The sequence below is a fragment of the Antechinus flavipes genome, chromosome 3, assembly GCF_016432865.1.
Source record: "Antechinus flavipes isolate AdamAnt ecotype Samford, QLD, Australia chromosome 3, AdamAnt_v2, whole genome shotgun sequence".
Lineage (NCBI taxonomy): Eukaryota > Metazoa > Chordata > Mammalia > Dasyuromorphia > Dasyuridae > Antechinus > Antechinus flavipes.
This window is the reverse complement of record NC_067400.1, coordinates 84,060,582-84,071,836: the sequence shown is the minus strand read 5'-3', so window position 1 is coordinate 84,071,836 and position 11,255 is coordinate 84,060,582. Positions and strand designations below refer to the sequence as shown.

At 33.6% G+C, this 11,255-nt stretch overlaps 1 protein-coding gene across 7 annotated transcripts in view; it reads right to left on the bottom strand.

Moving 5' to 3' along the window:
• Positions 1-244: 244 nt before the first annotated feature.
• Positions 245-11,255, bottom strand: part of FLACC1 (flagellum associated containing coiled-coil domains 1) — a 58,249-nt gene continuing 47,238 nt past the window's right edge. For all 7 annotated transcript variants that reach the window (XM_051983784.1, XM_051983785.1, XM_051983787.1 and 4 more), the window contains one exon: positions 245-543. In XM_051983784.1, the coding sequence (XP_051839744.1) occupies positions 414-543 (130 nt within the window). In that variant the 3' untranslated portion in view covers positions 245-413. The remainder of the gene's footprint in view (positions 544-11,255) is intronic.

The window sequence follows — 11,255 nt, the reverse complement described above, 5'->3', positions numbered from 1 at the left end:
ACTCCTGCCAGCTCTAACATTTTATAATTTTGGAAGATATAATCAATCACACATTAAAAATTTTTTTTTAGCAACAGAATGGACTTAAGGAGAACTCCTCATCTGGTGTAATAAGAAAGGAGAGAATGAAAGATAGTGTGTAAATTTTGATTAAGGAAAAACGTTCCTTGTGTTTTCTTCATCAAAATGTTCAGCCATACTCAAGAGAATCAAATGAACAGTTAATAGATTATCTCAAAATGGGTTGGATGGGGAAAGAAAATCTTGGCTCAATAATATTTATGTTTCCAACAACTCTGAACAAAGTGAAGTTGTGAAAACTAAAACAAAAATATGGTACTCCATAGACTTGAACAAATCTCAGGCAATCCTGAGGGGAACTTCACATGAATTCTCCAGGCATTGGGAAATTTTCAACTTTCTTGTTCTGGATCCAAATTTTCACTGTCAGTAAGTAAGTCTCGATAGACAAAAGAATCTTGCCGGATTTCTCTCTTGCTCCTTTCTTGGAAAAGCTCTTCATTCCTTAAGATCAACAAATTCCTGTTGGGTGAAGAAAAACATTCTTTTTTTTTGATCATTTCATTTTAAAATTTATCTTTTTAAATAATAGCTTTTTATTTTCAAAATATATACAAAGATAGTTTTCAACATTCACCCTTGCATAATCTTGTATTCCAATTTTTTCTCCTTTCCTTTCCCCTCACCAGAGCTTTCCCTTAAACAGCAAATAATTCAATATATGTCAAACATGTGCAATTCTTCCAAACATTTCCACATTTATCATGCTTCACAAGAAAAGTCATATCAAAAAGGAAAAAAAAATGAGAAAGAAAACAAAAAGCAAGCAAATAACAGCAAAAAAGATGAAAATACTATATTGTGATTCAAACTCAGTTCCCATAGTCCTCTCTTTGGGTTCAGATGGCTCTCTCTCTCTATTATAAGTCTATTTGAACTGGCCTGAATCACCTCCTGGTTGAAAAGAACCATGTCTGTCATAAATGATTATCATATAATGTTGGTTTTGTTGTGTACAATGTTCTTGTGATTCTACTCACTTCAATTAGCATCAGTTCATGTAAGTCTCTTCAAGCCTTTCTGAAATCATTTTGCTGATCATTTCTTATAGAACAATAATATCATATAACATTCATATACTATAACTTCTTCAGTTATTCTCCAACTGATGAGTATTCAGAGCATCCAATCAGTTTCCAGTTCCTTGCCACTACAAAAAGTACTGCTACAACAAATATTTTTGCACATGGATCCTTGTCCCTTTTTTTATGATATCTTTGGAATATAGACCTAGTAGAAACACTGATGTGAACAATATTCAGTTTGATAGCCCTTTGGGCATAGTTCCAAATTGCTCTCCAAAGTGGTTGGATCAGTTCACAATTCCACCAACAATGTAATAGTGGTGTCCCAGTTTTCTCACATTCTCACCAACATTATCATTATCTTTTCCTGTCATCTAATCTGACACCTGAGAAGTGTGCGGTGGTACCTCAAAGTTGTCTTAATTTGCATTTGTCTAATCAATAGTGATTAAGAGCATTTTTTCATATGACTAGAAATGGTTTTGATTTCTTCATCTGAAAATTATCTATCCATATCCTTTGATCATTTATAAATTGGAGAATGGCTTATATTCTTATAAATTTGAGTCAATTCTTTTTATATTTTAGAAATGAAGTCTATCAGAATTCTTGAATGGAAAAATTCCCCCCACCCCCCAGATTCTTGTTTCCCTTCTAATATTCTCTGCATTGGTTTTGTTTGTATAAAACCTTTTGAATTTAATATTATCAAAATCATTCATTTTGTATTTCATAATGTATTCTAATTCTTCTTTGGCCATGAATTCCTTCCTTCTCCATAGACCTGGGAAGTAGACTATCCTTTGTTCTTCTAATTTGTGTATAGTATCACTCTTTAGGTCTAAGTCATGAACCCATTTCTACTTTATCTGCTATAGGATGAGGAAAAGACTTTCTTTAGAAATGAAACAATGTATAGATTTTCCGATACAAAAGAACATGGGCTCCATCTTTTTTACCAGGTGGGATCTTAATGATAGCTGGCAATGTCCACAGATTTAAAAAGGGATATTATTTTTGAATGAATTTCTATGATAGAAAGCAAATCTTCAATTGACTATGGAAAAGTGAATGAATGTTCATTAACAATGATGGTCATTTGGGAACTTTTTTTTTAAATGTACACAATAATCTGTCTTAATTGTTTTTTTTGGTTATGTGTCCAAGTAACTCAGGTTCTCCTGACTTCAGGGCTGGTGCTCAACACACTGAGCCACCTAGCTGCTCCAATATGCCTTAATTGTGAGGAAACTATGGGATTAATATTTGTTTTTTTGTTTTTTTTTTAAACAAGTATTCAGAGTGTTATTGTTTTCATTTACATCATTGGGATGTAGGTTTATTAGCTGTATAAATACTGGCCTGAAAAATTAGACTGTAATAAAATTCACATCAATGTTGTCAAATAAATCACACAAATATTAATGTAAAATTTATGTGGATGCCATTTTACTCAATTATATGACTACTAGGTCTATTATATCTCAAAGAGATCAAAGAAAGGGGAGAAAGTCCTATATATACAAAAATATTTATAGCAATTCCTTTTGAATGGTAGAAAAAACTAGAAACTAAGGGAATGGTCATCAGTGAGGACTAGTTGAACAAATTGTGGCATGTGAATATTTTGTAATACTATTGTGCTGTAAGAAATGAGGGGAATAATAAATTCAAAGAAACCTGGGATAGTATTGTAAAATGATAGAGAGTAAAGTAAGCAGAATAATAATAATTTATGATGTAAACAAAATATTGTAAAAAACAAAACAAAATTTTTTTTGAAAGACTTATGAATTCTGATCAATCTTGCTTCCAGAGAGAGGACTGATAGAAGAACATTGCCCACTCTCATAATGGAAAGATGGACTAATTTGCAAAATAAGAAATTCATTTTGAAAGTAACCAAAATAAGAGTGTTTTGCTTCACTGGCTATATATATATAATCCAGGAATTCTGGGGTTTTGTTGCTGTTGTTGCTGTTTACTTTTCAGGGGGGATGTATATGGGAAGATTTTTTTACAAGAGTAAAAAATGAATAAATGATGATTGAAAATAATAAAAAAGGTCTTGATTACAAAGTAATTAGAAAAAAGGAAAATGGAAGAAGGATTAAGAAGGGTATGATACCAGGAAAGGAATAATCCCAAGCAAAATATAACTTCCTGATCTTGATGAAGAGAAGAAAATTCCTATGATCTAGGATTAGAAGCCTCCATTAATTGAGGAATGAACAAATTATAATATCTGAATGTAACAGAATGTTATTTCTCCATAAGAAATCATTTCCAAAGATGGCAGAGAGAACACATGCTTCTTTCTGAACTTCACCCTGGACCCTCAACTAATTTCTAAAATCAGTCTCTGAATTAGTTCTAGACTGGTAGAATCCATGAATATTGGGAGTGCAGCAAATTAACAGCAGAAAATAATTTCAAAGATCATTAGAAAAGGTCTGTTTTGGTCGGGGAAGGGAGGAGGAATGGTGGTGGTGGTGGTCAAGTGCAGGCAGGCAGGGCATGGAGGCCAGCCTACTCTGTGCAGAACCAGGGCAGGTACAGTCTCCTAGGGGTTGTGCAGACTCCACAAGGTGGAGAATATAGGGGGAGGACTCTATCACAGTGTTGGCTACTCTGCCTTGGTTGCAAGCCAGTAGATCAGCAGAGAAGTTATCAAACATCCAACACAAACAGAAAAGGTAAAGAGCAAATGCTGAGATGCCAGAATCTGACAGGACCTGGCCACACCCACCTAGCACCAAGAGTGAATCAGCATGATCCCAGTGCAGCTGCTGCCATTCTGCTGCAGCTTCCCTGGTGCCTGGAGAGGAAGCTTGGGAAACTTTCCTTACCCTAAACGCAGATCCCATTTTTTTTTTTAAATGAGTAAAAAGGCAAAGTGAACTCTAACTATAGATAGCTTCTATGGTGAAAGAAGAACAGATTTCAAATCCTGAGGAGACAAAAAGTAGATTGTATCTAGATGAAGCCTCAAAGGATGATATAACTTGGTCCCCATAACACAAGGCTCTCCTAGAAGAAATTAAAAAGGATTTCAAAAGAGAGCTAGAAGTAAAATGGGGAAAGGAAAGGAAGCAAGAGGATTTGGAAAAGAAATAAAACTCATTAAAAGATAGATTTGATAAAGTGGAAAAAGAAAACAACTCCCTGAAAAACAGAATTTGTGAAATGGAAAAGGTAAAAAACTCCCAGGAAAACAGAATTTGTGAATTGGAAAAGGTAAAGAACTTCCAGAAAAACAGAATTTGTGAATTGGAAAAGGTAAATAACTTCCAGGAAAACAGAATTTGTGAAGTGGAAAAAGAAAATAACTCTTTAAAAAACAGAATTTGTGAAATGGAAAAAAATCCATAGAACAAACAACTCATTTAAAAACTCAATTGTTCAAATACAAAAAGAAGCCAAAAAAAGTAAATGAAGAAAATAATTATTCACTAAAAATCAGAACTGAACAAATGGAAATGAATGACTCGATGACACATCAAGAATCAGTAAAGAAAATCAAAAAAATGAAAAAATAGGAAAAATGCAAAATACTTACTTGGGAAAACAACTGACCTGGACAACAGATCTAGGAGAGATAATCTAAGGATTATTGGACTCCCTGAAAACCATGATGAAAAAAAGAGCCTAGACACCATTTTTCAGAAAATCAACAAAGAGAACTTCCGGGATGTCATAGAATTAAAAGGTAAAATAGCCATTGAAAGAATTCATCGAACACCTCCTGAAAGAGACCCCAAAATTAAAACTCCAAGGAATATTGCAGCTAAATTTCAGAACTATTGGACGAAGGAAAAATTATTACAAGTAGCCAGAAAGAAACAATGCAAATACTGAGGACCCACAATAAGGATCACCCAGGATCTAGCAGCTTCCACATTAAAGGATCAAAGGGCCTGGAATCTGATATTCTGAAAGGCAAAGGAACTTGGATTGCAGCCAAAAATAAACTACTTTTCTAAACTGAGCATTTTTTTCCAGGGAAGAAGATGGGCATTTAATGAAACAGGTGAATTCTGTGTATTTCTGATGAAAAGACCAGAGCTAAACAAAAACAACAAAAAAAATGACCTCCAAATATAGGCCTCAAGAGAAGCATAAAAAGGTAAAAACTTTTGAGAACTGTATTTATGTTATGGTATACATAGAGAATGCATGTATAATTTGATTTCACTGTTTTAAAAAAGGAACTAGAAGTGGAAAAGGAATTGTATCTGGAAAAGTGGAGGTAAAATGAGGGAAGTTACATCTCACGAAGAGGCAAAGGAAACCTATTATAATTGAGGGAAAGAAGGGAAGGTGAAGGACATTGTGTGACTCTTATTCTCATCAAATCTGGCTCAAAGAGAAAATATTAGACATATTTGGTTTACAGAGAAACTTTTCTCATCTTATAGAAAAGTGGGAGGGGAAAGACAAAAAGGAAAAGGCTAAGCTAAATAGAAGGGAAAACAGAAAGAGTAGGGGAAAGGTATAAGAAATGGGGAGGGATGCTAAAGGGGAAGGGCTGCTTGAGACAAGCAGTACTCATAAGTTAAATACTGGGGAGGAGGGGAAGGGGAAAAGGAAAGGGAAAAGTATAATCTGGGAATAATAAGATAGCAGGAAATACAGAATTAGTAGTTTTAATCATAAATATGAATGAAGTGAACTCTCTTATAAAGCAGAAACAAATAGTAGACTGGATTAAAAGCCAGAATCCCACAATATATTGTTTACAAGAGACACATTTAAAGCAGAGTGATACATACAGAGTAAAGGGAAAAGGCTGGAGCAGAATCTATTATACTTCAGATAAAGTAAAAAAAAAAAAAAAAAAAAAAAAAACAGGGGTAGCCATCCTGATCTCAGATCAAGCAAAAGCAAAAATTGATCTAATTAAAAGAGATAAGGAAGGGAACTATATTTTGCTGAAGGATACCATAGATAATGAAGCAGTATCAATACTAAATGCATATGCACCACATGGTATAGCATGGAAATTCCTAAAGGAGATGTTAAGAGAGCTGCAAGAAGAAATAAACAGCAAAACTATAATAGTGGGAGATCTCAACCTTGCTCTTTCAGAACTAGTTAATTCAAACCACAAACTAAATAAGAAAAAAGTTAAAGAGATAAATAGAATACTAGAAAAGTTAGGTATGATAAATCTTCGAAAAAAATTGAATGGAGACAGAAAAGAGTACACATTCTTCTCAGCAGTTCATGAAACCAATACAAAAACTGACCATATATTAGGACAAAAAATCAAAATCAAATGCAGGAATAGTAAATGCATTTTTTTCAGATCACAATGCAATAAAAATTACATTCAATAAAGCCAGGGAAAATAGACCAAAATGTGATTTGAAACTAAAACATCTCATCATAAAGAATTAATGGGTTAAACAGCAATATATAGACACAATTAATAATTTCATCCAAGAAAATGACAATAATAAGACAACATACCAAAATTTGTGGGATGCAGTCAAAGTGGTAATAAAGGGAAATTTTATATCTCTAGATGTTTACTTGTATAAAATAGAGAAAGAGAAGGTCAATGAATTGGACTTGCAACTAAAAAAGCTAGAAAAAGAGCAAATTAAAACCCCCCAATCAAATACCAGACTTTAAATTTTAAAAATAAGAGATTAATAAAATTGAAACTAAAAAAGCTATTGAATTAATAAATAAAACCAAGAGTTGTATGAGAAAACCAACAAAATAGATAAACCTTTAGTAAATTTGATTAGAAAAAGGAAAGAGGGAAATCAAATTGTTAGTCTTAAAAATGAAAAGGGAAAACTTTCCACCAATGAAGAGGAAATTAGAGCAATAATTAGGTGTTACTTTGCTCAACTTTATTCCAATAAATTTGATAACCTAAGTGAAATGGAGGAATACCTACAAAAATATAGATTGTCCAGATTAACAGAGAAGGAAGTAAATTGCTTAAATAGTCCTATTTCAGAAAAAGAAATAGAACAAGCGAATAATCAACTCTGCAAGAAAAAATCCCCAGGACCAGATGGATTTACATGTGAATTCTGCCAAACATTTAAAGAACAGTTAACTCCAATACTATATAAAATATTTGAAAAAATAGGCAATGAAGGACTCCTACTAAATTCCTTTTATGACAGAGACATGGTACTAACACCTAAATCAGGTAGGACGAAAATAGACAAAGAAAACTATAGCCTAATCTCCCTAATAAATATTGATTCAAAAGTCTTAAATAAAATATTCATGAAATATTCAGGAAATTCATTAATTCTTCTCAGACCTGTGGAAGAGGAAGGAATTTGTAACCAAAGAACTAGAGATCATTATTAATCACAAAATAGATAATTTTGATTATATTATGTTTAAAAGTTTTTGTACAAACAACTAATGCAGACAAGATTAGAGTGGAAACAATAAACAGGGAAAACATTTTTACAGTCAAAAGTTCTGATAAAGGCCTCATTTCCAAAATATATAGAGAATTGGCTCAACTTTATAAGAATTCAAGCCATTCTCCAATAGATAAATGGTCATAGGATATGAATAGACAATTTTCAGATGAAGAAATTGAAACTATTTGTAGTCATATGAAAAGGTGCTGCAAATCACTATTGATCAGAGAAATGCAAATTAAGGCAACTCAGATGCCACTACATACCTGCCAGATTGGCTAAAATGACAGGAAAAGATAATGAAAATGTTGGAGGGGATGCGGGAAAACTGGGACACTGATACATTGTTGTTGGAACTGTGAACGAATCCAACTATTCTGGAGAGCAATTTGAAACTATGTTCAAAAAGTTATCAAACTGTGCATACCCTTTGATCTAGTAGTATTTCTCCTGGGCTTATATCCCAAAGAGATCTTTAAAGAGGGAAATGGACCCACATGTGCAAAAATGTTTGTGGCAGCCCTGTTTGTAGTGGCAAGAAACTGGAAACTGAGTGGATGCCCATCAATTGGAGAATGGCTAAATAAATTATGGTATATGAATGCTATGGAATGTTATTGTTCTGTAAGAAATGACCAGCAGGATGATTTCATAGAGGCCTGGAGAGACTTACATGAACTGATGCTGAGTGAAATGAGCAGAACCAAGAGATCATTGTACACTGCAACAACAAGACTATGACGATCAATTCTGATGGATGTGGCTGTCTTCAACAATGAATTGATTCAGACCAGTTCTAATTGTTCAGTGATGAAGAGAGCTATCTATAGCCAAAGAGAGGACTGTGGGAACTGAGTATGGATCACAACATAGCATTTTCCCTTTTTGTTGTTGTTTGCTTGCAGTTTTGTTTTCCTTCTCAGGTTTGTTTTTTTCTTTCTTTCTAGATCTGATTTTTCTTGTGCAGCAAGATAATGTATGGATATGTATACACATATAAAATATATAACATATATTTTAACATGTATTAGAATACCTGCCATCTAGGGGAAGGAGTAGGGGGAAGAAGGGGAAAATTTGGAACAGAAGATTTTGCAAGGATTAGTGTTGAAAAATTACCCCTGAATATGTTTTGTAAATAAAAAGGTATAATAATAAAAAAGAAGAAATCATTTCCAAGTATCCTGGGTAGGATAAACAGGTGTACAGTGAAGTGAGAACCAAAAAGGAAATTTATATACATGGTCAATAACATTGAGACAAAAATAACTTTAGAGAGATGAAGCCAATATAGCAAAGTAAAGGAAGTAAAGTAAACTTACCAAACTTTTCTCCAAACCACTCCCATTTTCTTTAAATAATGACTCAGAACAAAATGACTGAAAGAAGACTGAACAGAACATTTTTTAGCTGAAGATAACTTATAAAGTCAGAAAAAAGGTTTGTGATACTAAGGTAGGACTAAGGTAAGAGTCCAATGGATAGCTTCAGCCCAACCTCAGCTCCAGCTTCCATACCATCAAAGCAGGCAATATTGGTGTTTTCTAGACTTCTCACTCCAGAGATGCCAACACTTGGAAGATTTGCCAGCAGGGCAAGAGGGCTTTGGGAAACCAGTATACCAGGAATGGACACGAGCTGTAGTAACAGCAGCAGCTTCCAGAGGCCTCAGCTTACAGGAGGGATCTTTACTAGCAGCTGAGGAAGAACTCTGTTGCTTTAGCAACTATGAGTTACAATGGAGCAGGGAAACTGCTCAGTTCCAGGACAGAAAGGAGTACTTGTGGTCAGGTCCCTAGAAGGATCTTTAAATCAGCTCCACAAAATCCTGAAGTTTGGGACAGTGTAACCTCCAGCCTGGAAACAGCCTTACTTTAACAAAGAGTTAAAATCTGAGTAATAGGCTAGGAAAATGAGCAGACAACCAAAAAAAATTACTATGGTGACAAGAAAGATCAAAATACACATTCAGAAGAAGAAAACAAAGACAAAGCTCCTACATCTAAAACCTCCAAGAAAAATAAGAATTGGTCTCAGGTGGTGGAAGGGCTCAAAAGGGATTTTGGAAATCAAGTAAGAGATAGAGGAAAAATTATGAAGAGAATTGAGAGTGGTATAAATGGAAATACAAAAAACTAATGAAGAGAAGAATGTTTTAAAAAGCAAACTTGGCCAAATGGAAAAGGAGGTACAAAAACTCATTGAGGAAAAGAATTCTTTAAAAATTGAGAAAATGGAAGCTAAAGATTTCATGAGAAATCAAGATATAGTAAAACAAAACCAAAAGAATGAAAAAATAGAAAAATGTATATCTCACTGGAAAAACAATTGACCTGGAAAATGGATCCAGAAAAAATAATTTAAAAATTATTGTCAATCTGAAATTAATAATCAAAACAAGAGCCTAGACATCATCTTTCAAGAAATTATCAAGGAAAACTATCCTGACATTCTAGAACCAGAGAATAAAAAAGAAAATGAAAAAATTAACTGATCATCTCCTGAAAGAGATCCCATGGGGAAAGAGAAGAATTTGGAACACAAGATTTTGCAAAGGTGAAAATTGAAAACCATCTTTGCATGTATTTGAAAAAATAAAATACTATTTAAAAAAAGAGATCCCCAAAGAAAAACTTCTAAGAATGTCATAGCCAAACTCCAGAATTCCCAGATGAAGGAGAAACTCTTACAAGCATCCAGAAAGAAATTATTCAAATATAGTGGAATCATAGTTAGGATAACACAAGATTTAGCAGCTTCTAAATTAAAGAACTGGATGATTGGAATGTGATATTCTGGAGAGCAGGAGAGCTTCATTACAACCAATCATCTACCCAGCAAAATGGAATATAATCCTTCAGGGGAAAGGTGGAAAGCAAATGAAATAGAGGACTTTCAAGCATTCATGAGGAAAATACCAGAGCTGAAGAGAAAAACTGATTTTCATATACAGAGCTTAGAAGAAACATAAGGAGATAAGCAGGAAAGGGATATTATAAAAGATTTAATAAGATTTATCTGTTTATATTACTACATGGGAGGATGATACTTATCTTAAGAACTTTCTCATTATGGCAATTAGAAGGAGTATATATAGATGGAGGGCACATGTGTGATTTGACTGTGAAGGAATATTATCTAAACAATAAAATTAAGATGTGGTAGAAGAATATATGGAGAGAAAGCAAAAGGGAGAAGTCAAAGGAAGAAGTGTAAATTATAAGCTATGAAAGAGACAAGAAAAAGCTTTTATAGTAATTGCACATATTTAACCTGTAGTAGATTGCTTGCTATCTTAGGGAGAGGGGAAGTAAGAAAGAGAGGGAGAAAAAAAGTTTTACAAAAGTATATGTTGAAAACTATCTTTACATATATTTGGAAAAAAATGCTATTTTATTTTTTTAATTTTTATTTAATAATTACTTTATATTGACACTCGTTTCTGTTCTGATTTTTTTCCCTTCCTCCCTCCACCCCCTCCCCTAGATGGCAAGCAGTCCTTTATATGTTGGATATGTTGCAGTATATCCTAGATACAATATATGTTTGCAGAACCGAACAGTTCTCTTGTTGCATAGGGAGAATTGGATTCAGAAGGTATAAATAACCCGGGAAGAAAAACAAAAATGCAGATAGTTCACATTCGTTTCCCAGTGTTCTTTCTTTGGGTGTAGCTGCTTTTGTCCGTCATTTATCAATTGAAACTCAGGTCTCTTTGTCAAAGAAATCCACTTCCATCAAAATATGT